Raw genomic sequence first — 25,447 nt, 5'->3', positions numbered from 1 at the left:
GGTATGTTCTTGCTCACTAAGTAAAAAAAACTTCTACTTCAACTTTATATTTACATTGATTGAAGATCTTTTATAAAGCAGCTGTAAATTTGAGAATAATGGTTGTTCACTCCTTACAAGCTCTGCTAGAATAGACCTTTCACTTGGACTGAAAGTTTGTGTTATTGGCAAACTCACTGCAGAGAACTAGAGCTTTCCAAAGCTGAGCTTCTGAGCTGTCTAATGTCAGCACTTTCTCTGAGACGATAACACTGCATTACCTCTGAACCAATGAGAGACCATCAGACTTTTTGGCAAAAGTGCTACCATTAAGCTGGAAGTTGGAACAGGAACATGTAGATGCTGGAGAGACGGCAGCCTTTGTGGATTTTATCATCCTGAGGGAAGCACAGTCCTGACCTAGACAGAGTAATGATTACTGAGAAGTCTTTGCCTTTTTGTATTCACTCTTTTCTGTCTCTTCCTTCTTTTCTCTGTCTGCCTCTCTTTGTGTCATTATTCATCTCTAGTTTAATCAATGCAAACATCAAAGAATCAAATGATTTTGTGTGTTGTTTATTTCTTTGTTTTTTGCTCCACACATTAGTTTATAAAAAAAAAAAACAATAGTTCTTCAATATACCACTTCTAAGCAGTATTTCTGCAGGTCTTAAAAAATCTTAATTCACGCTTTAACAAATTAAGGCCTTAAAAGGTCTTATCAGAGCAGAAAGTCCTAAGTTCATTAAGTCAAGGCATAAAATAGTGCGTGCACTATGAAAAAAATAAATATCTTACTCAGTATTTTGTTTTGTTTTCCAATGCTAATATCTAAACATCTTTAAATAGAGATACTATCGGTATGTAAATTGAAGATATGAAGATATGGCTTGTTTTCTGAGAAATTCAATGAAATTAAACGAGTTTAAGCTTAAAACCAGGGCAAATGCCTGCCAATGGGGAATATAAACTTGTTTTCCCTTTGAATGAATGAGCCCATTGGCAGATATATATATTTTTTTATCATAAACTCACTTAATTTGGATAATGTTCACATAAAAAAAACCAAACAAACAAAAAATTCAAACATCTCGATTAATGTCATCAGCAGATGGATCTTGATTTCGGAATATTTAGAAATTTGCACTGGAAAACGACAAAAATACTGTTGAAGAACATCAGTGTTAGGGATGCATGATAATGTTATTGAAATCGGCCGAAGGCTTAAAATATAAACATCGGTCCAATATGTAAAATTATTCCGATATTCCTTGCCAATAAGATGAATAGCTCACATGTGCTCAAGGTAGCGATATCAGCAGAGTGGTCATTCGTGAAGTAAATTTTTGCCAAATGGTGATTCACTGTTTTGGATCGCCGCATTTAATATAAGAATGCACGTACAGAATGATGCCTTCGGTGTGCAATAAAGTCATCAGTAGGGGTGTAATGTTACACAAACATGACAGCTCAGTACATATCTCGGTTTTGACGTCACTGTTCGGATATATTTTTTAAAATTAAATAATGGTTTACTGAACAAATTGCTTTTTCTTTAAATAAATTTAGTTACAATTAAAATGTTCTTAGGGATAAAAATCTACCTCAGCTTCTGCTCTAAACTAAAGGGAGCCCTTTTACATTATAAGGTAAGGTTACAATTAACAACAGAGCCCAAACTTCAATTCAATTACTGTTTATTTTTAACTAATAATCAACACTCAAATAAAAAACTTGTATGCAAATTGCACATAGGCCTAATGCAGTTTTTAAATTAACTTCTAAATTCTAATTTCTATTTGTAGTTGAAATATATCATTTACAAAGTGGCAAAGTCATAAAATATTTATTTAAACATACATTAAATAATTAAGACATCACTAACAGGTAAAGTAAAATCTAATAATTATATGGTGTAGTATTTTGTGAAATGCTCTTTTCTAGACTTCATTTCTCTAGGAAATAATGAGTACTGATGACTCATGAAATGCTTCACAAGCTGTTTTATTGACGTCTTTCTGCTGTTGAAACACTGAGCGATTACACGAGGCATGATTTGTTCATTCATGTAGCCTGTATTTCACATTAAAATTAGTAATAAAGAGGAAGGGATGATCATGCTCACTCGCGCTCCGCGGCTGCCGTCAGAACTGAGGCGTTAGTATAGGCCCTACGGCAATATGTCACGCCACATCAGAGAGCGCCATAACGGCATTTATTGTCTGAATTTCCTGAAAAAAATGAACGATTTGTTTAATACACGTTTATACGTTTGTTTATAATCTCTGCACAGGAGAGACTAGGTGTTGTTTCCAAACAAAAGGAAATATGGGTATCGGCCAAAATGAGTTGACAAATCAGCATATCAGATATAGAAAAAAAAATCCAATATCATGCTTCCCTAATCAGTTTTTTTTTTTTTTTTTTGGAAAATTAATAAAAAAATAAATTAAATTGAGATCTGTTGGAAGTTGTATTTTTAAACTTTGAACTTTGCTAATATTAGACATTAACGTGGAGACCATATTGACGTATCATTAATATCATTAATTTATTTTTTAAATTTTCTTTGCTTGGTCTTAAAATGGTTTTAAAATGTCCTAAATAAATCTTCATTAAGCCTGCAGAAACCCTGTCTATGATGAACGTATAAATCACCTGAATCATTGAAAGATCTAATGCAATAGAGCTAAAACAGAGAGAACTTCTGATGTAATGGAGCTAAAAAGAGAAAAAAACTCAGATTATGATTTATACATTAATTTTGTGTATTCTAATAGGGAACTATTTTATTACTTGAAAACGCTTGACTGTTTTAAAACCGTTTAATCAAAACTTTAGTTGAAAACATATGAAACCAACTAAGAACTTGCCATGTTTTAAGCTAGATTATTAAAAGACTGTTGTTTTCATCTTGGACATTTATATTTTTCATTGACCACCGGTGTTTCTCTCTCCTCATGTCACAGGTCTGGGAAGTTTCCTCTGGGGAGATGCTCCTGTCCGTCCTCTTTGACGTCGGCATCATGTCAGTGACCTTTGACCCCTGCGAGTATTTCCTATTCTGCGGAGGCAGTGATGGCAATATTTTTCAGGTGTCTCTCTGCAGCACGGTAAGCACTTTAGACGTGATCAGTGGCATTTATTCAGGTCCGATGAGACCTTTGCAATAGAGTTTTTGTCACCATTGTGAAGCTGTTTATGAGATGTTTAAATGGCCAATAGCACATGGACAAAGCAGCCTGTTGTGGTTTCATAAGCAATAATGCACCCCGTCTTATCTTCACTGCATTAGACGGAGAGTCATTTTCTGTCAAATCTTCAGAGTAAAATTAGTCAATTTCAGTTTCTGGTGTGAAACGTTTATATGCTGATCTTTGTGATCCTCTGTCCTGATCCTTCACATGTCTCCTCGTCACTGCTGAGAACTGAAGTGAGTGGTTATTTATTTATTTATTTTCTGGTGAGCTGTCTGTTTCAGTCCAGGTCAGGGCATCTTAGAGAAAACTGTCAGTGCTGGAAGTCAAAAATTAATGTGAAAAGAATGTGTTTCTTCACATTCTCACCTCGCTTCACCTTTACACTTCTCTCAAAGGGAATTTAAGATGAAACGTATGCAGGTGTCTTGGCCATTGTCAGTTTCACTTAAAGCCCATGCGGATTTGCTGGATCATTGGAAGTAGGTTATTCCCCAGCAGTTGCCTTTGGCTATGAGAAGATATGAGGCTCAACCAGCGGAAACATCTGTTTACGGGGAACATTGGTATTGGGAACTTTGTGGTTTGTGGAAATTATTGTATTTATTGTAATTATTGTATCTCAGATAATGCATTTACTCATCCTCACGTTGTTCCAAGCCTTCTGTGGGAGATGTTTAGCAGAATTTTCTTGCTAGGGGTGGGTGATATACCGGTAGAGACAACTTAAAAAAAAAAAAAAGGAAAAAAGAAATTTGTCGGTTGATAAATTGTAGTTACATGCTCACATGACGTTGCTGTACTAAGTGGTCATGAAAACGTATCGTTTGCATGCGTTTTTAAGCATTGCAGTTTAAAAACAAATGATTTTAAGCTGTTGAAACTAGGGGTGTGCGATATTGACAAAATAATATCTCAATGTTTTCTGGGATTTTATCAATAGCGATTATTAGACGATATTTTGCTGTGTGTGTTATTGTGTTGGTACCGTAGGACTGCTATGGACAGCTGACTCTAAAGTTTTTGATATTCTTCATATTCAGTGTGGTGGTCAGATAGAAATGAATCTTTTCGAATAAGCTTAAACTGATTTTTATATTTTATGGGCAATTTTAACCTTTATAAAGCTATTTTTTTTCTTGAAGTGTCCATTATCTTTTGAGTCAAATTCGAAGTCAAATTCTTACATTTAATCAGTGAATTAGAATAATAAGACATTTGGGCTATTACTAAGCAAATTAAATTATTATCAACAAAATTAATCTTTTCAATGCAGAGGAAACACAGAAGCTGCATCTGAAGTGGCATTTAGATGTATTTACTCACTGTTTGATGCAGGACATGAATGCTTTTGACCTGCATTTGCAAATGCATAAATAATGTTTTGATATATTAATCATAAAACATTGAATAGATACTTTAAATGTGAAATTAAAACCGCCAGTAGGTGGTAGCAAGTCACTGTTAATAAGTGAGTCATTGCAATTGAACCAAATCATTTAAACGGTTGATTCATTCAGGAACGAATCACCATGTAATGTTGCTCAGAGACACAAAACAGTGTTGTGCGTTGTGGCTGTGGTATTTTTGTTGTGGAAATAGTGCAAAAACAGGAAATGTAGTGTCTAAAATGTAAATCTCTTAATTAACTTCTTATTTGTTGAACTGTTGTGAAAAATGAATATATAACATTTGTAAAAAAAGAAGGTATGCACATCCAAGAGTATCTCGATCAGGTGCAAGATCAAAAAGTGATCAGAAAAAGTAGAAAAAAGATCTGCACACTGTTAATCCCTTTATTTTAAATGTTTAAAAAGCGACGTTTCGGTCAGAAGACCTTCATCAGACATCTGTTTGTATGTGTTTGCCTGATGAAGGTCTTCTGACCGAAACGTCGCTTTTTAAACATTTAAAATAAAGGGATTAACAGTGTGCAGATCTTTTTTTCCTACTTTTTTTTATATAACATTTGTAATCATGGTCATTTTTGGAGGAAAAACAGCACACGCTTGTGTGAAATTGATTAACTAAATGGAATGGTAAAAATTTATACATTTTCTGCCCCCATGACTTCAATTTGTGATTATTCTAAATCTGTTTTAATATACTGAATCATTGGATTGGATTGGATTCAATTTATTGTCATTGCACATGTAGGTACAAGGCAACGAAATGCAATAGAGAAGAAGAAATACAGCATAACATGAGGAAGGAGAGGAGAAAAAAAAGTGTCCTCGCACTGCGTTCTTGGAAGAGAACACAGCGCGAGAACAGACAAAAAACCTCAGCATAAAGCACAATCAACACAGGAACATAACTTGCATAGTAATCCTAGTTCAGACGAAACAGCCATCCGGCCAGCCGCCAGTACAGCGCAAACCCACGGACCCGTTAACGCCTGACAGGATGAAGCGACGAAGGCGTGGGATGGGGTTAGGGAGGTGTATGAGTTTGTGTATGTGTAAGTTCGTGTGAGTTCGTATGCCTTGAAATCCGTTTCGCCAGCACTCCAAACCAGTCGACTCAGTTCGCAGGTTGTGATGCGACATAGCAATTGCCATGGAAACGTCCTTGGACAGAGCACAAGCGCCCGACAATAACAAGGTGTTTTTGGGAGGAGGGAATGGAAGAAAGAGCGTCTCCCTGCAGTATTCACCGGAGAGTTGATACCAGAGCGGCCTTGCCAAGCCGATCTGTTGTGGGAAGCCGGAAAGAGATAAGATTGTTTTGTCTTAGTGCGAACAGCTGTCTTCCAGTTTCACAGCTAATTCTCATTGTCCATTCTGATCTCCATGTCCGTCGATTTTTCTTTCCAAAGCCGAGAGCTTAGCCGTGATTGAATCCATATTGCGGTTAATCGCCTCAGTCTCCGAGGCGACCGCTCTGCCCACAGACTCCATCATGACGGGCAGCCGTGAGAGGTTTTGGATAGCCAGTCCTGTCTCCTTAATTTTCTGATAATTTAGGGCAACGCCTAATCCAAATAGCAGAAACCCAGTTATCATTGTTCCGAATAAGAAGATGTCTTCAATGTCCTCCACGGAGAGAGCCGCTAGACACACGACCCGCCATCTCTCCCATGCGTCCATCGTGTAGCCAGCAGCAAACGTCCCAGCGGGACATTCCGGTTCTCCAGATCCCGCTTTCCTAGTCGAGAAGATGGTGTCAATTGCATTTAGAGACCAGTTGATCAGATCCATAATTTCGGTTTTGCAAATAGTGCAGCGAGAGTCTCTTAAGAGGACAGGACAATACAAGAGAGCAAGCAGGGAAGTTCAGGAGGGAGGGAGGGAAGAAAAATGCGACCGCCTTCGAACAGAGCCAATGCAGTGAAAGAACACACTCTAAATGCGCACGCACACTAGTCTAGACTTAACGTAATGTATGCATGCACTCTGTAGGTGTGTTTCGGGGCAGTCGTGGCCAAATGGATAGAAAGTTGGACTTGTAACCCGAAGGTCGCGGGTTCGAGTCTCAGGTCCGGCAGGGATTGTAAGTAGGGGAGTGAATAACCAACACTCTCTCGCAATACCACGACTGAGGTGAGACCCTTGAGCAAGGCACCGAACCCCCAACTGCTCCCCGGGCGCCACAGCATTGGCTGCCCACTGCTCCGGGTGTATGTTCACTACTATGTGTACACTTGGATGGGTTAAATGCAGAGCACAAATTCCAAGTATGGGTCACCATACTTGGCCACACACCACTTCCCTTTCCCCTTTTGTTTGGTTTTTGCAAAATACTCGATAATGTCAAATCGCACATCGTTAAAACAACAATTACGATATTATCGCAGACTATATAAATTGCACTGCCCTAGTTGAAACACAATCAGCAGCAGTGAAAGAGGACTCATTTCATAATATGCACACACTGTCTTTGTCAGATAGTCACCACAGTCACCGCAGTCTCCACCAACGACACTCACCAGATCCCAATCCCCTGATTTATGATCACTGCCACCTGTCAGCACTAATCAGCAGCACTATATCCCTGCACTCCTCCCGTTCACTCACTGTCTGGTCTCAAACTTTCCATGTTGACTAACTTGACCCACCAGTGTTCCTATCCCTGTTCTCCACCGCTCCAGTTCTCCACCGTATCCAAGCTCCAATGTTACCTCCGGATCCCCTGGACAAGGAAAAAGGAATTCCCGCCTGCTTACCTGGACATTCTGCTCATCTCATTCCCCTCTGCTACTACTCAATAAACCTGTTGATTGTATTGCACTTACGTCTGTGTCCTGTGTCTGTCTGCTGACAGAAGACCAGACCAGAACCGATGACCTGAGATAGAGTTCCCGAACCCCACCGCTGCGGATCCCCTCGAAGAGCTGGTCAGCGCTCTTCGAACAGCTCTCTCTCCGGTCACACACCCTCAGTCTGCCTCTGCCAGTCCCATGGCCATCCCTGCAAACTATTCGGGTGAGGTGGTTGAATATAGCATTTTTTTTAACTCCAAGTTTCACCCTACTCCCGGAACCTGGCCGAACATCGCCATCACGTGACACGGGTCCTACGCCAACTCAGGAAACACCACCTCTACCTGAAGCTTGAGAAGTGTGAGTTCCACCGCCCCACGGTCTAGTTCCTCGACTACATCCTCAGTGCGGATGGGATCCAGATGGACCAGGGTAAAGTCCAAGCCATCCGGGACTGGCCCCAGCCTTAGTCAGTAAAGGAACTTCAACGATTCCTCGGCTTCGCAAATTTGTACCGGAGGTTCATTCTGAACTTCAGTCTCCTCTCAGCCCCCCTCACTTCCATGCTCCGTCAGAAACCCAAGTCTCTGTCCTGGAACTCCGAAGCTCAAGCCGCCTACAAGAAGCTCCAGGAGGCCTTCTGCACTGCTCTCATCCTCTCACATCCCGACCCTCAACTCCCCAACACTGACCACAAAAACCTGGAATATCTCAGAAGTGCTAAGCGGTTAAACCCCCGACAGGCTCGCTGGGCTCTTCACCCGGTTACAGTTTTCCATCACGTATCGACCCGGAGATAAGAATGTCAAGGCAGATTCCCTCTCACGTGTCCATGCCCCTGACAAACCCTCCACACCTGAACCCATACTCCCTCCAGCCGTCCTTGTGAGCCCCATCCGGTGGGCCCTGGATGAACAGATCTGCATCACCTCCATTACCAAACCCGCTCCGCTGGGAGTCCCAGAGGGCCTACCGCGGAGAAGTAACAAATTGTCAAGTTTTAATGATATACAGAACGTGATGCCTCAGAAAATCCGATCTGCCTGTTTACATGGCAGTCGCATTGGCACATATCCAATTTATATCCAGTTTATTTCCACATATGAATGAGGCCTGAATCCGATCTCGCTATATCCGAATGCATGTGTTTTTTTTTCCTGTTTACACTGTCATAGAACAGATCCGATCTGTGTCACATTCGAGCAAAAACATCTGTCACATTTAACTGACAGTGTAAACGGGGCCTGAGATACCGTTCAGGTATCTGAATATCAGGTATCAGGTGTCTGAGAAAGGCTTGATATGAGAAAGAGCAAATGATTTAACGAGATAAAAAAAGCACACTCGGTGGATCTTTATCATTATATGATGGTTGTGTACTGTAGCAATTTATATAGCTCAAAAGGGAATTGTATATAAATAATTACAATTAATTATGATTAATTACAATTATTTATATCGGCTAACAGTAATAACTGTAGCAGAATTAAATTGCCATCATCTAATCTGTTCGTCCAGCGAACATTGGGTGTATATTTATATCAACTCTAAGAAAGGATGTTTTCTTGGCCACAGAAAATACTTTTCTAAGTGTTAATATATTAGAGCATGTAGTAAGGATCAAAAATCGTAAAGGGACATTAATTTGCAAGGCAGAATCAGAAACTCATGTAATTTGTGCACAAGAGTTTTATTAACTAAACACTAACACAGACTAGTCTAACAAACAAACAAACATACAATCACTCATACATGGAGAAAGGGCAAATGAGAGTTGGATGAAACCATCAGGAAAACCAGAGAATGCAGTTATGGAAAGAGTCATTTAACCACCTGAGTAAAACCATCAGTGCCGTTTATAACTGGTTCTATAACTTATACTAACCCTCTGTTTCGTTTAGTGAAATGTACGATACTTGCATGGCCTTGGTTGTGACGAGTGTCTGGAATGCAGTCTCAGATGAAAGTCTTAATGGTTTCAAGATTTTGGACTCCCGATCACGTTCTTCCAGGTTGATGAATTCCAAAGATGTTCTGAGGTAGAAATGTTCTTCCCAGGTAGAAAGTTAAAAAGAGCTAAGAAAGAGATCTGCTGAGGTCCGAGGAGCTTTGGTTGAATGGAAAATCAAGGCCTGGCACAAAACTTAAGGGTTCAGAAGAGTTCTAGCTCACATCCTCCTAGGATCTAACAGAACCGCAGACTGCCAGGGCGCCACATGATGTGAGAGCTTTATATGCTATAGAGGTCACACCTCTGGGGAGTCAAAGAGCCTATGGTGACTTGAACTTTTGGAGGGAAAGTTTACGACTCTTTGTCTCCATGCATGGTAATTTGCATATGAACCGGATTGGAAGTTGATATACAAACTATTAAAGATTCTTAGAACACTTATATGTTACATAGGTATCGACATATAATATACACTCTCAATTAGATCATCCGAAGACGAATTGATAGAGACCAAACGTGATATACATGAGGTAATATTAACTAGTGTTCTATCATAAGCATGCATTAAACAGGATACAATACACAAAAACATATACAAGAACAGTAATAATATACACAATGACCTGAAGATATGTGTTCATTCAAAGAAAGGTTTTTCTATGAATTAATTAGAGAAGAATCCATGTCTTTTTCCTAAGGGGAAATGAAGTGAGTTGCTCTGCCCGCGTTCCTTTGAGCAATAAAACAAGTGTTATCAGATGGGTTGCCGTGGAACCAGAGGCCTGTTCTGCCTTTCTTAGGTGTTAATGCATTTTGGGGGAAGGGTCCACAGACCCTCATATGGCGCTTTTCCACTGCATAGTACGGCACGGTACAGTTTGGTACGGCACACTTTTGGGGGGTTTTCCACTGGGTACAGTACCTGGTACCTGGTACTTTTTTAGTACCACCTCGGCCGAGGTTCCAAGCGAGCCGTACCGTTACCAAAACGTGACGTGTAAACTCTGCTGATCACTGATTGGCCGGAGAGAATCGTCTCTGCCTGCGTCATTGAACACAACAGACCCGCTAGATTTAAATCAGCACAGCCAGCAAAGGATCGAACGCAACTGTTTTGAATGGGCGCGCCTTTTTTAACAACCAAAAATGTCTGTTTCGTTGTCTGTTGAGGAAGTACAGACGCCCCTCTCTTTGATAGCCGAGGAGTGGATCCAGCGAGAGCTTGATGGAGCGAAGTGGAATTTAAAAAGTTTTTCAGGGGTCACGGCAGTAGAGGCGGCGCAACTATAATGACTCATGAATAATCCCGCCCACTCTAAAGCAGTACTAAACTGCAGTGGAAACGCAAACCAAGCCGAACTGAGCTGTGCCGAGCCATTCTGAACCGAGCCGAGTCGTACCACACAGTGGAAAAGCGCCAATAGTTGGCCTTTTGGTTAGGTGAGGCGGCATAAGAGATTATTTGTTAAATATAACAAATAGTTGTGTGTCCGATTGGTCCAAATGTTATAGTACACACACTGCCAACACACATTTCATTTCAAACAACTTGTAACAGTGCATGTAGCATTCGATGACCCCTTTAAAGTGCCCCTAAAAATAAAAAATTGAGAGAACTTAAACGTTTAAGGCAACCAGCTTCAGAAGATTTGTTTTTTTTAAGTTTATACAATAAAAAGTTCAGAGAACTCAATCTCCTACAAAAATAAGCTGAGAACTCAAAAATGTTAAATGTTTAACATTTTTTAAAAGAAAAAAAAATAGGTGTTAGGAAAAAGTAGGCGCTTTTCTTTTGCTATTAGTGCAATTGTGAAACGCAAAAATGATATTTGTTGTGGTTTCCGTTCACTACTATAGAGGTTTATATGATAAAAAGAGGAAGAAACTATTGGAAGAACCAGCATTTTCTGGTCAGGACTTAATACGATTTGTCATAAATCGTCCACCATATCATAAAGTATTCCTGAGTTCATATTGAGGAACTGCAAACCTAACAGGAGATGCTAGAGGCAGAATTTCTTATGAATAAACATGTTTCTTCTTGAGGCAGTGTTTTACGATTGAAGATTTCTTACTACTATTTGTTTGTCTGAATGCGTTTTTTAATTCAGTGTCTGAGAGAGAGAGAGACAGCATGTGTTCCTGCATGTGTTTCTAAACGCCTCTAAACTGAGGTGAAACTGTGTGCGATTCATTCCCAATCTGTCCAGATGCATTCATCATGATTCTTAAACATTAATCAGGGAATTAATGAGCTGGTACTGACGTGCTTTTTCTCAGCCTCTTGGTTTTTCATTCTGCTCCTCGCGTCTGGAAGCCTCAGCCAACCTTATTAGTCTGCAGGGTTTCCTGATTTATTTATTTTTTCATGTTTCTAAAACCTTTCAAGATGTTCAAAGGCTATTCATTGATAGACTCATATCTCTTTGACTATTAAGCCTGGTTTTTACACTTAACACTTTCAGTCTACTGTCTTAAAGTTGATTTCACTGTAAGATTAATTGGTGGGATATAAGATATGTGAGGAGGCTTGGAACGTGGCGTCCTGACTTCTTTCCAAAACAACGGCCTCGATCTTTGCTTTCTGATTGGTTCAGACGCCTCCCTTTGAACAAAATACAATAACTTGCCAGTAAAATCCTCCTCTCAGGACTAGATGATGTGCCTTTATGGTGTTCAGTGATTAAATTTCATGTTGAAAATGATTGTTTATTATGCAGTTGTGAGCTTGCACACTTCTGTTAAGCTTCTCTTCTCAGTCCAGCTGTTTCATTGACCTCTTCACCTTGTTGAAAGTGCTTCCTCAGCTCTGTTTCTTTCCCCTTGTTGTTCGGATTGTCTTGTCAGTGATGAACAAGGGTTGAATTTGTCATATTTAGATAGAAAAAGACTTTCTGACAGCAAAGCTTAGAACTTCCTGCCTGCTTGAAGACGAAAGACAGAAAGGGAAAATAAAAAGACGCAAAGAGAAGAATACAGCGTGCAGAAGTATGTTTACTGCTAATCCTGTCAAGGCTTTCTGACTCAGAAAGACATGTTTAACTTAAAAACCCTAGTTCTGAACAGCCCTGCTCTATACAAACGCTTTAATGGAGCGGTTTAACTTAATTTAAATTTAACTATATATATAACATGTATGCAAAAAATAAAATTAGTATGCAAAACGACTTTTCATTCACTGACACTGTTCAAATACATGCTTGCCAGCAACCTGACAAAATAAAAGCTTGCTAATTTTGGGTTTGAAAGTGATGGGTTTTTTAGTCTTGATGAGCATAAGAGACAACATGCCTTCCTTGTGATAGCTGTAGGAGCACTTTATTACGCTTTAATGCACACAGTGGTTTCACATAGATTTTGGTACAACATTTGTCTACCATGTTTAACTGGCTTTGTTGAACAGTCTCTTCAAGTAATTTTAACCACAGACCTCCCTTTAATCATAAATCAAAAAGTGCTATTCTAAAACCCATTAGATATTCCAGAAGGAACTCGTAGCTGGAAATTGCCAATTCTCTTCTGGGTTTCATGACTACAAACTGAACAGCTCTATTGTTTGAATTATAACAAGGTCTCTCAAAACTGTTTCCCCCTCCTCATCACATGGATTTTATTTCCGGACCAGTGCGATGTCTGTCCGTATTAATGTGCAAATCTGAATATGAAAGACATGCGTTTCCTTCCAGAATGGCCGGAGATCTCCTGCTGGCTTTAACTCTTCCTGTTATGTATTATTGATGCTCCGTATTGCCAGGTTTAAAGAGGTGATGTAATGATTTGAGTCAGCAGTGGTCCAGTCCAGGCCACCGTACTTCTCCTACAGCCTCTTCCTTAATTAATGCCATTAAGTCAATCAATCAGACCATTTAGGAGACAGTCGGGGCTAAATCCCATGGTACCTAATGGAGGCTGCGGGATGGGACGTGATTGTGTGTGTGTACCAGGACTGTAAGCTAATTTGCTCTAGCCGGTGATCAACTGTAAGGATTTTTTTTCAGCTGCCCTAGTTGGCATAAAAACATGTATATGATCTACGAGTGTAAGATACAGCGAGACCCCAAACTCTCACACTGACCCCAAGCCAGCAGGCTGTCGTTATTGTTGACCCATGTTAGCATTTGGATCGTTTTCTCCACATTGTTATAAATGTTTCTTCTTTGCTCTTTTTCTCTCTTTCATTCCTGCTTGGCAGAGCTTAAGCCGGGATAAAACCTTCCAGACGGACAGCGACGGCAATCAGGTGTTCAAAGGACACAGGTGAGGTTGTCTGCGTTTTTTTTTGTGACCCATGTGTCTGTCCTCGTTATTACTTCAGGAAAAGACGTGCGTTTTTGTGCCGGAGCCCAAAGTTCAGTCAGTGAAAGGAAGAAAGGTGAAAGTTTCTGCCTTCTGCTCTGGAGCGAACTCGTTTTGGATTAAACTCCTTCTTTCTGTGCTTTGTGCAGAAGCTCTGTCTGTGAAGCGGTGCAGGCAGGAGGTGTAATCACAGCCTCCAATTGCGGTGGTGTTTTCAGGTTACACACAGCGGGAAACGCAGAATTGGCAATGATGGTGGCAGAAAGGCTGTAATTTTGGCATCGTACTGTAACAAAGACGTTCATTTTTGTGAGAACTTAATGTGGCTTTGACTTTAAATTATGGTTTGTGGGTTATTTGATTTTATGAAGTATATAAAAAGACAAATAATTATATCAATCCATTCGGGGAACTTGTGTGTGTGTGCACGTGTGTGTGTGTGTATATATAAAATGCCTGGATAGACAGTTATATATAAAATATAATTCTTTAACAAACATTTCTAATAAATCATATATAAATGACTCATTCATATAAATCATTTTTTGAACTTTCTGTTTATCAGTGAATCTTGAAAAAATATAGATATTTTATAAATAGAATGTTTATATGTATGCTTATATATTTCTTTCAATAAATATATATTATATTATATTAATGAAGAAAGATATATCATTAATAAAAAATAGAATACAAAAACTGATTTATATTTATTAGAGAATATTGAAAACGTATAGATTAGTGTTGTCACGATACTGGAATTTCTAACTTCGATACGATACCTTGAAAAATATCGATACTCGATACCATTTTCGATACCACGGTGAAAAAAACTGCCACAATATTAAGGGGGTATTTTTTTTTTAATTTAAAGATAAATGTAACAAGTCGAGAACATGCGGTATATTTTACATGAACAAAAAAATGTCTTGAGGTACTGCATTTGTTGATTTATTTATTAATCTTTTATTAATCTTAGTTAAATGTTAATTGAAACTAACGTTTACTAATACATGTACTAATTAAAATCCAAAGTTCTATTTGTTGATATTCTCATTTGCTTCATAACCAAAATATTTCCAGATATAGGGCCCTATGAAATCCGTTTTATTTTTCCCCAAATTCCGTTTTATTTTTCAATTTTTTCCATTTTAATTTTTCTGGATTCCGTTTTTTTCCGTTTGACTTTTTCTGGACTCTTTTTTTTTAATGGTCAAATTAAATGCTATTAATATAAAAATATGTCTAATTCATTAAAATCATGAAAATTATACAATTTAACATTTAATTTATTAAAAGTGTAACAAAAATGACACGTTTAGGGCCGTATGAAATGTTTTATTTTTTTCTCACCTTATGTTTTATTGTTACCAAATTCTGTGTTTTAGCATGTCTATTATTTGAATGCATACAAACTATTTTTATTTATTCTTACAGTATCCTTATGAAATATGTTTTCCCCTTCAGAAATTCTGTGTTGTGTATTTACATTTTACTGGATATCAGATGAAGGCATAAAACTATTTTAATTAATTTATATTTGAATTAATGAAAATTAAACATTTACATTTTTGGCAAATGAAGGGGATTTACTATTAAAATTAAAATATTTTGTGATTATTTCTTTAAAAAAATGAACAGTAGTAGTGAGTAGTAGTATTATGTCCATCTACTAAATAATAGTAATATAGCCTATTTCTGGCACACAGTCTTTAATAGGCTGTTAAACCGAACTTTTATTTTGACGGGTTGCCGTGAATACTTCTAAAGTTCTGTGTGTGTATGATATGACGCTAGTTTTACTCAAATTAAATGGTAAAATGCTGGTAAAGTGCCTTTCAGATCAGTTCTGGAGATATTGTTGATGTATTTATGTCCTCATTGAGACGGCAGACGCTGAAATCACCGCGAGCGCCACATTAGTAAACACAACCGCACGTGCAGCACATTCACACAGAGACGCGCAGAACATGCTGGATTCATATTTAAATCCACCTTTGCAGCTTAATATTTACAGATACTAGTCCATATCGCGATTTGATTTAAGTGTAATGACCTACTTTTGATTAATTCATCCAAACTTTGACAAATTCCGTGACATTCCGCGTTAAACTGTAAATTCCGTGTTTATGACTGGATTCCGTGCGCGTTCTCTGCATCGCGGAGATCATAGATCCCTACAGATAGCGCTCCTGCTGTGTTCTTTAACAACCAGAGCAGTCATCTTTCTATTCACTTCACTTTTGCTATTTAACCAGAGCGAAGGAGACGAGTGCGGTCACGTGTGGTGCTTGTCCATGCGCCTTTGGAGAGAAGTGAAAGTGACAGCTCGGCTAGTATCGGTGTATCGATACTTCGGGAAATTAATATTGGTACCGTTCAGATATTTCAGTATCGATATTTATCGAAATATCGATATTTTTGACAACACTAGTATAGATATATTTAAAATAGTGTACACACACATACACATTTACATATTTAGATATATTTAGACATTTATATGAATAAAATTATGTTTTTTAGCAGGTTTACATTAACAAAGACAGTAAAGACATTTATTTTACACAAGATTTCATATAAATTTTGTTCTTTTGAACTTTCTATTTTTTCTAAGAATCATGAAAAAATATTGCGCTTTCCACAAAAAAAATATTATAAAAAAAATATATACATAACTCTTCTTGAGCAAATCAGCATATTTGAATGATTTCTGATGAAAGAAACCTGCTTCTCTCACATGAGCACAACATGTCTGGAGCTTGTCTGCTAACTCCCATACCATGATTTTATTTATTTTTTTAATACACAATACAGTATTATGTAGGCAGACTTGTTAGTTTGTAGAGCAGATAAACCTGTAAATATATATGAACCTGCACTCTCCACTATAATATCCTCTCTCCTCCTGGACAGAAATCTGGTGACATGTCTGTCTGTGTCCATGGACGGGACCCTCCTGCTGTCCGGCTCCAACGACGAGACTGTCAGGATGTGGGACGTTCAGAGCAAGCAGTGCATATGGTCCATCAACCACAAGGGTAAGCATCAAGCGCTCTCTTTCTTTCTCTCTGCATGATTCCCTTGTCTACAGGCTAGATCTGCTCTATGTACAATCACCTCTCATGCAACCCAGCATCCTTCAGTGCACAGCCAGGCTCGCTGACTCTTCCTTCCTCTCTGGCAGCTTGTAGCCCACTCCAAATTGACGTGCCGTTGGACACCTGCGTCTCTTTCAGTTTAGGTGTCTGATCTCTCGTGCTTCGGCCGTGACTGGCTGGCAGTAGCGCAGGAATGATGAGGTTCTGAAGAGATAGTGACACAGCGTGCTCTATTTCGGTTCTGATCCGTGAATGCATTCTGTCAGTGCCGTTCGGGTTTGACAGTTCACCCTCCAAGGAACACAAAACAACGTCATTTTCCTTTTTGAGTTCCCTGGGTGAGATTTTTTTTCTCTCTCTTCTTTCTGTCAATTATGGTCACTGTGCAAAAATGGAAAAAGGAAAATTCTAGGACTCTTGAGTAACCAATTTAAGCAATTTTAAAGTCAACAGGAAGTCACTGTTTGGCTCTGTTAGATTCTATTGCTTGTACCTGGTCTTATTGTGCACAGTTCACCAGTGTACATTATTTCCTCTCCCTTTGAGAGGACTTTTCTTTTCAGCTAATATTTGGTTAATGTCAAATAGGTATTTTGGCTTTATTTAATAAGTCAATGACATGTAAAACTGTCCAAGATAAAAAAAAAGTTTGTATTATATATTAACAAAACTGCTTCAATCCTTTTTTTCTAAAATAATAATAATATTAATAAAATAATAAAAGATATTCAAGTTTTTAATCTCTTTAATGATTCTTTTTTTTTCTTCATTATGGTAATAAGAGAATTGTTGCTTGTTTTGGGGAGTTTCTGCCTTTATTCTCCTCTCCAGCTGGTGAAATTCATGTTCAATCGGATTTAAATCTGGAGATTGACTTGGGCAATCTAAGACTTTCCATTTCTTTGCCCTTATAAATTCCTTGACTGAACTGGCAGGGTGTTTTGGGTCATTGTTCTGATGCAATATGAAGCACTTCCCAATGAATCTGGTGGCATTTTCTTGAATATTGGTAGGCAAGATGGTTTTGTACCCTTCCAAATTCATTCTGCTACTGTCATCATACATTAAGTCATCAGAAAAGTTGAGAGGGCCTGTTCCAGAGGCAGCCATGCATGCCCCTGCCATGACACCACCTCCACCATGCTTTACAGATGAGGCTGTATGCTTGGGATCATTTGCAGTTCCCTTTTTTTCTCCACATTTTTGCTTTCCCATCACTTAGATAAAGGTTCATCTTTGTCTCATCGGTCCATAAACACAGTTCCAAAACTCTTCTGGTTCACCTTTGTGCTTTTTTGCAAACTCTAATCTTGCCTTTCTATTTTTGGTCAGAGGTATGCATCTTGCTGTGTAGCATCTGTAATTCTGTGTCAAAGTCTCCTGAGGACAGTAGATTGTCAGAGCATCACCCCCGCTTTCTGGATGTTGTTGGTGATTTTACCTTTCGGTTTTACATTTTCACAGCTTTTATGATTTGTCTGTCATCAACTACTTTTGTTTTCTCAGCCGATCAGGTCGTTGTTGGTTGCTGGTGGTTTCCAAACTCTTGATTTCTCCATGCGCTTTGTTTTTGCTAGAGCTCTAACTGACTTCCTCTTTTCTTTTAGCATCCAAATCACTTGCTTTTCTCTCAAAGTCAGCTCCCTCATCTTCATCCTGGTTTGTGTGTGTCATCATCGAATGCAAGATTCAGAATGCAGAAGTAATGGATATAACTGATACGACACATTCCCTGCTTTTAATATCTGAAGAATTAATGCAACAGGACACAGCTGATCACTTAGAAAGACCTGTGAGGCAACTGGTCCAATACTTATGCTCACATCAGATAGAGGGATGAAACTCTAAAAGTGCTGAACTTCTTAGCTGGTAAAACATTGGGTGTTGAATCACCCAATAATAAAATGTGACAATCTGTAGTTTTGTCTCATATTAATCTTTTAATCATATTCGTAAATGTATTGACTCCAAAGCCAACAGACCAGTTTTGTCTTCACTGTTCCAATACTTTTGGAGGGCACTGTATATATATAAGTGACTTAAAATAATTTTATAAATTATAAATGAAATGCCACGATCTACACATTTCACTTGACAGTCGATGTTCTTGATGTTTATGTTCTCCGTGTTCTTAAATTACCCGGAATGAATGAGAAATCACTTCAGACGATTCAGTACGTGCAGGGAACTGAACAAATCATTCACCGTTTTGCAGGCTTGTTTGTTCAAGGCCTTGAACAGAAACGACTCAAAAGAGTGATTCATTTGTGAATGGGGCATCGTTCATGCCCCAGATAAAAGAGCCGGCGCGCTTGGAATAAACTATGCGTTTCTTAACTATTGTAAAAAAAATTAAACAAAAGTAGCCAGAGGAACGGCGCCCACTGTAGCAAAGTAAAAGTACCGTTTTTTTCATTAGAAATGTACTCAAGTTAAAGTACCCATCTTTAAATCTACTCTTAAAAGTATAAATTTTCCAAAAATGTACTCAAGTAAATGTAACGGAGTAGATGTACTTCGTTACTACCCACCTCTGTATTTGAATAAATAATATGGAAAATGAATATCATATCAGTAAGCCTTGTGCTGATGCTGTATTCAAGATTTGAAGACCCCAAAACTTGGGAACTGGCAAAACAGCTGCTATAAAAATAGTACTAATGTTGTACGTGTATATAATTTCATGAAAAAAAAAGTCCTGCTTTACAGTTTGGTTATATTAGTGCATATAGGCTTTTGCTAGAAATATGTATACGTTATACAACTATATTTAATATAATTTTATGAACATAAAATGGGTTGCAGATGCTATTTCATGTTGTCTTTATTTTCTTATATTTTATTTTGAATTTAATTTTAACTATAACAACTGATAAGCTGTGAATCTGTATTCCGGATACTGTATTAATAACGCTCCTTCAGCACTCCAAATATCCTTCAGTCTTTGAATGAGTCAGTGTGAAGACCTTGGCAGTTCTGATGGACTACTGAAATCTCTCTCATTTTTCTCCCGTGAGGTGAAATCACTAATTAGCTCGCTTCACTCTTTCAACATACAGATGAGCTTTGGTCGTCCTGGGTTACGGGCAGGAGGATGAAAGAATTTTTCCATTAATTTCATTCCAGCAGACTCTAGAGAAACTCGCATTGCCAGATTGCATTGCACGGCCACCAGTCCTCAGCACGTTGTTTATTTCTAATATTGCTATTGAGCTGTCTCTCAACACAATTGCTTCATGCTCCATGCTTTTCTTTACTTTATAAATTATTTTGTTGAAGAAAAAAATCTATTGCTGGAAAACTCTGAGCTAATTTGTCAATTGTGGAGGTGAAGGGCAAACGTTATTGCGATCTGAAAAATCAAGCTGATGAATTAGTTTTCGTTCTCGCATTGTTGCCCTGGTGGTCAATGAGGGCTAAAGGACCACTGATGTCAGGTCCCTTTGAGCAGGCAAGAGCTTTTTGAAGGCATTTGAGGGCTCTTGAATTGGAACAAATTAGCACCGAATTATTGTGATAACCCCTAGCCTCTAGTTCATTATCTGTCCTCTCGACTTAGAGAAAAGGAGGGTGAGAAGAAGAGGGCGGACTAGTGAGCGGGGCTGTGGGGTTGAAGCAGATTGTGTTCATATGTTCTCAGATTGATGCAGGCTAAATTACCCCGTTGACTTTGAGGGCCTTTGATCAAATACCTGCTGTAATTAAACAGCTCTGAGAGGTTTAAAGGTTTTAGTTAATAACCAATGCGCTATGTGTCAGACTGACTCCCTCATTCCAAGAATTTTGTGTTGTTAGAATAGCTTTTTCTGAGAAATAAACGATCTCATGGTGGTTCAAAGATTTTGTGCATTCTACCCAAATCCTTGCTAGGGATGGGCCATGATGGTCGACTAATCAGATACTTGTCCAACAGCCAGTAGCAGTGTGTCTTATGTAAGAAACATGTCCAATTGGGATAAGGTGAACCGTGAAACCAGCCTATTTATACATATATGTATATCTCACTAATACTGTCTGACAAACAACAGTTGTAAAAGGTGCACCCAGTTAACCATTTATCGGTTAACCAGATATTGAAGTACTGATTAGGCAAAAACTGTTAATGACGGTAAATAGTATTGGTCTGTCTTTACTAATGTGAATGAATTCGAAAAACTGTTTTAAATTTTTTTTGTAAAACCCAGTATATAATAATAAATATAAGAATAAATAGAGTAATTATCGGTAAAAAACAAAAAACCGGTTGATCTGGTTATTTATTGACTGTCTCTACTATTATGGATGAATTTGAAACACTGTTTTCATTGGCATCATTTATGGGTAAACCTGGTGTTTAAGATCTGATAACAGATCATGTGAAAAAATGCACATAATGGGAAAAAAAATAACGCTCAATCCGATTATTGTCTCTCTGCTATTGTGCATGAATTTGAAACACTGTTTTCAAAGAAAGGTCAAATCGTTTATCGTCTGTCTCTACTAATATGTATGAGTTTCAGAGACCACCATTTATGGATATCATAGAGATAGATCATTTATGGGTAAACCCAGTATTTAAGAACTGATAACCAGTTACACAGAAGTCATAATATTGATAAAAAGTTAAGGTCAAATCAATTGTCATGTCATGTATACATCTTAGATACTCCTTTAGGTTGCACAAATTTACAATTTTAATCTAAATCAATGTAAGAATACAGTGTTAATATCAGTAAAAAAAATATATATATATATATATTGGCGTCAGTACCTGGATGGGAGACCTCCTGGGAAAACTAGGTTGCTGCTGGAAGAGGTGTTAGTGAGGCCAGCAGGGGGTGCTCACCCTGTGGTCTGTGTGGGTCCTAACGCCCCAGTATAGTGACGGGGACACTACTGTAAAAAGCACCGTCTTTCGGATGAGACGTTAAACCGAGGTCAGTGTTTCCGCTACATTCATTCTGCCGTGGCAGCCCGCCACACCAAAAATCATCCCCGCCACGGCTGCAGCTTTTCAGTGACGTCACTCGATTCATTTACAGTCTGGTAATTTATAGTGGAGGAGACCTTAGTCACACACTAATTATTAGAAGGTGAGTACAATATAGCGCAAACTTAAGTGTAATCATAGTAGTGGTGTACGTTATGTGTAACGATTCGATTCAACCTCCAACATTACACAGTAGTTGTGAAACTGATCGCAGTTGATCCGTGGTCCGTACGGACCAGACCTCAAGGTTCGGTTCGCATGTGATTAACAGACTAATTGCAAAAATGAACCATCATAGAGTGAACGTTTATCATTTGTATGTGTTTTATCTTGCCAATTTACACATTCGAGTGATTTTAAGCCATTCCAGCGCAAGACGAGGCGAATAGAACTTATTTCACTGTCCGTGCGCTGATTTCTGTGGCCACAGCTGCCGGACACGGCGCCCGCGCACAGATTTATAAGCGCGCGCGAACACCGAGTTCATTCTTCATTCGCATTTCCTTGTGTTTGAACAGACGCATACATACAGAATTATGTGAAAATGGACGTCTCAACAATCATTCTCGATAACGCAGTCACTCATCTTCAGTGAACGAAAACAAGTTAGAAAGAAATAGCATGTGTATCATTATATTGGATCCGTGCATTTGGTCTTAAAGGGACAGCTGCCTATAAACACATGCTGTTATAGATGTCAGAAGAAAAGGGGCATGGTCCACGGGACAATCATTGTGTCATTGTGACAACCCAGCCTGCCGCCACAGCTGGAAAAAATCCTAGAGGAAACACTGGAGGTCCTGACTCTCTGTGGTCATTAAAAATCCCAGGATGTCCTTCGAAAAAGAGTAGGGGTGTAACCCCGGCATCCTGGCCAAATTTGCCCATTTGCCTCTGACCATCATGGCCTCCTAATCATCCCCATACACTGATTGGCTGCATCACTCTGTCTCCTCTCCACCAATAAGCTGGTGTGTGGTGGGCGTTCTGGCGCAATATGGCTGCTGTCACATCCAGGTGGACGCTGCACATTGGTGGTGGATGAGGAGATTCCCCCCCTTCCATGTAAAAGCGCTTTGAGTACCCAGAAAAGCGCTATATAAATGTAACAGATTATATATGTATATGTATGTGTGTATGTGTATATATATGTGTGTATATATATACTGTATATTAGGTCAAACCTATTTTACTGGAACCAAAATGTCACCTTTTTTTGGAAAACCTCTATTACTGTATTAATTTGAAATGCTGATTTAGAGGCTGCCATTTTTCAGTAAACTTGAAATTTAAGTGTTATTAACAAGAAGTGTTAATATTAGGAGAAACGGTTCATTTCTAGTATTTCTGTTACATTTGGCCATAAATTGCATTTCTTTCAGTCTTGCACATCATGACTTTCTTTATTTGAGTTTGTGACAGAAATCCACTCTCCTGGGTCTGTTGACAACCAGGACAGTGTCCAAGCTTGTCTGTTAACTTCACAAGCAGATGTGTCTCTGAGCGAAGTGGGTCCTATGTACTCGCTGTAGCTGGACGAGGGGCAACGAATCTCTCCTTAAGGCTCTTGATCATGGAGGCAATTAAACCCAGTTTCACGCCTCATCCCCAGACGCAGCTGATACCCCTGCTCCTCCTTTTATCTGTCTTCTTTAAAGCCAGCAGGCGGCCTGTCAAATGACAGAGTGAAAAGAGAGCGACCCAAACAAACGCCTCAGCCAAAATGGCCAGAACTGAAGTGTCATTTATAGACATTTCGTGTTCAGAAGGCCAAAGGGCATAATTGTTCAGTTTACTTTATGTACAGCCTAATATTAAGTCCCTCTTAAGGAAGCTCAGAAATTGTCCAAGATAGGGCTCAGCCATATGGCCAAAAATATTGTCATATTTATTTTCGTATCGTACAATATCAGTATTTATCAAGATTCATTTATCATCAATGGGGATAGGATTTCCACATGTTTTTTTTTTTTTTTTTACCTTGAGAATGAATTGAAATGTAACTTGTTTGCTCAGTTAAACTCTGCCGAGGAGCTGTCTTTTAATTTTGGGCTCCATGGAATTTTTTATTGTCTACTAAATTCTGTTTTCAGTCTTTATTTTTTTCTGTGTTCTTTGATTTAATATTTAAAACAAAGTAATCATCAAAATGGTGTTACAACAAAACTGTATAAATTGGATGTAAAAATATTTTGGATAGTAGATGAAACTACACCATTTGTTCACACAGAGACACGCAGAACATGCAGACTCATTAGCTACATGCACTGACTCACTCTTGTTGTGTTTATTTCTGCTTTGTGCTCAGATGTATAGATTGAGGAAAAATGTACCGAACTTATCATGTTAACAACATAAATTATAGTGCTATCTCTATGATACTGTTCACAGCCTAGCCCTAGACAAAGATACAGTCTGTAATGCAGGATTTTTGATTTAACCTTTATTCTTGACCTTACTTTTGTGAGGGTGGGATGTTGTAGTGGTTAAGGCACAGGAGGGAATTGAAAGGGCTGCTGGTTCGACACCTGCAAGGAGTGAGCCCTGAGACTCACTGTTGTGCCCTTGAGCGAGGCACTTATCTCAGGGTGCTCCATGGGGATTTCTCTGTAAAAAGTTAATGAGAATGTTCTATGGCAATAGTTACTTCAACAGATTCAGCTGCCCCTGGTTGTTTGATGTGACTTTTGACAAGGAGTTTTTTGATGCATATTGCTCTGAAAAGACCTTGATTGGCTGACAACTCCTGGGAGTAAGAGTGCCCAGGGTTTTTTTTATAAGTCTGCCAGGAAACAATGTTCTTATTACAAGCTACCAGGTTGAGTCAAGTAATTACTGGAATTGCCAAACTTTTTGCCAGGTTAGTGGCTTCAGTGAGTGTTCATTTGAAGTATGTGAAGGCTATGACATTTAATTGCTCACTTGCTGTTAAGTTGTGCTATTTTGCATAATGGAAACATATTACTTTTAATTTATATCACTTACTGAAGAGAATATTACAGCAAAATGTAGTGTCCTGCTGATAAATTAGTTTCAACCTTGTTAAACAGTGCAAGCGATCTGTCAAACAACTTGACACGGCAATCCTAGCATATGCAACTATTTTGCTTATGACTTCAATTGAAATATTTATTGTGTTCATCCTTTGGACAGCTTGGGTTGTACTTTTTTTTTTTTTTTTTTACTTTCACTCACAATCTGTTTTTCCACCATGTACACACCAACATTAAAAAAATTGGGGTCTGAGATTTTGTTCACAACTATTTTCAACATTGATAATAATAAGACATGATTCTTGAGCAGCAAATCAGCATATTAGAATAAATTATGAAGGATCATGTGACACTGAAGACATGCATCACAGGGATAAATGTTTTACAATATATTCAAATAAAAATTGATTGTTTTAAATTGTAATATTTCACAATATTACTACTTTTTTCTGTATTTTTGATCAAATGAATGCAGCCTTGGTGAGCATAAGAGGATTCTTCCAAAAACATTAAAGGGGTCAAGGAAAATGTGTTTTTTACACTACCATTGACAAATTTTAACCAAAGTATGTTATAGAATTTTCATTAAAACCCTAAAGAATCATATCAACTTGTGTAAAATGAGCATCCAATGACCCCTTTAAAAAGTCTTTAAAAACAGATTTTTAAAAGATAGGCTTTTGTGGTGCTAATTATTATGATGCTATTATTATTATTATTTTGCAAGAATGGGAACATTCTAGAAGTTTCTATAACATTC

At 38.4% G+C, this 25,447-nt stretch overlaps 1 protein-coding gene across 1 annotated transcript in view; it reads left to right on the top strand.

Annotated features, from left to right (window-relative positions):
• Window positions 1-25,447, top strand: part of wdr18 (WD repeat domain 18) — a 78,511-nt gene that overhangs the window by 27,218 nt on the left and 25,846 nt on the right. Inside the window, exons 5-7 of the mRNA XM_079393032.1 lie at window positions 2,949-3,092; window positions 13,521-13,585; window positions 16,541-16,665. Coding sequence (XP_079249158.1) covers window positions 2,949-3,092; window positions 13,521-13,585; window positions 16,541-16,665 — 334 coding nt within the window. The remainder of the gene's footprint in view (window positions 1-2,948; window positions 3,093-13,520; window positions 13,586-16,540; window positions 16,666-25,447) is intronic.

This window comes from Barbus barbus (genome assembly GCF_936440315.1).
Source record: "Barbus barbus genome assembly, chromosome: 35".
NCBI lineage: Eukaryota > Metazoa > Chordata > Actinopteri > Cypriniformes > Cyprinidae > Barbus > Barbus barbus.
Note: the sequence above shows the minus strand (reverse complement) of the source record. Positions and strands in the feature narration are given on the sequence as shown.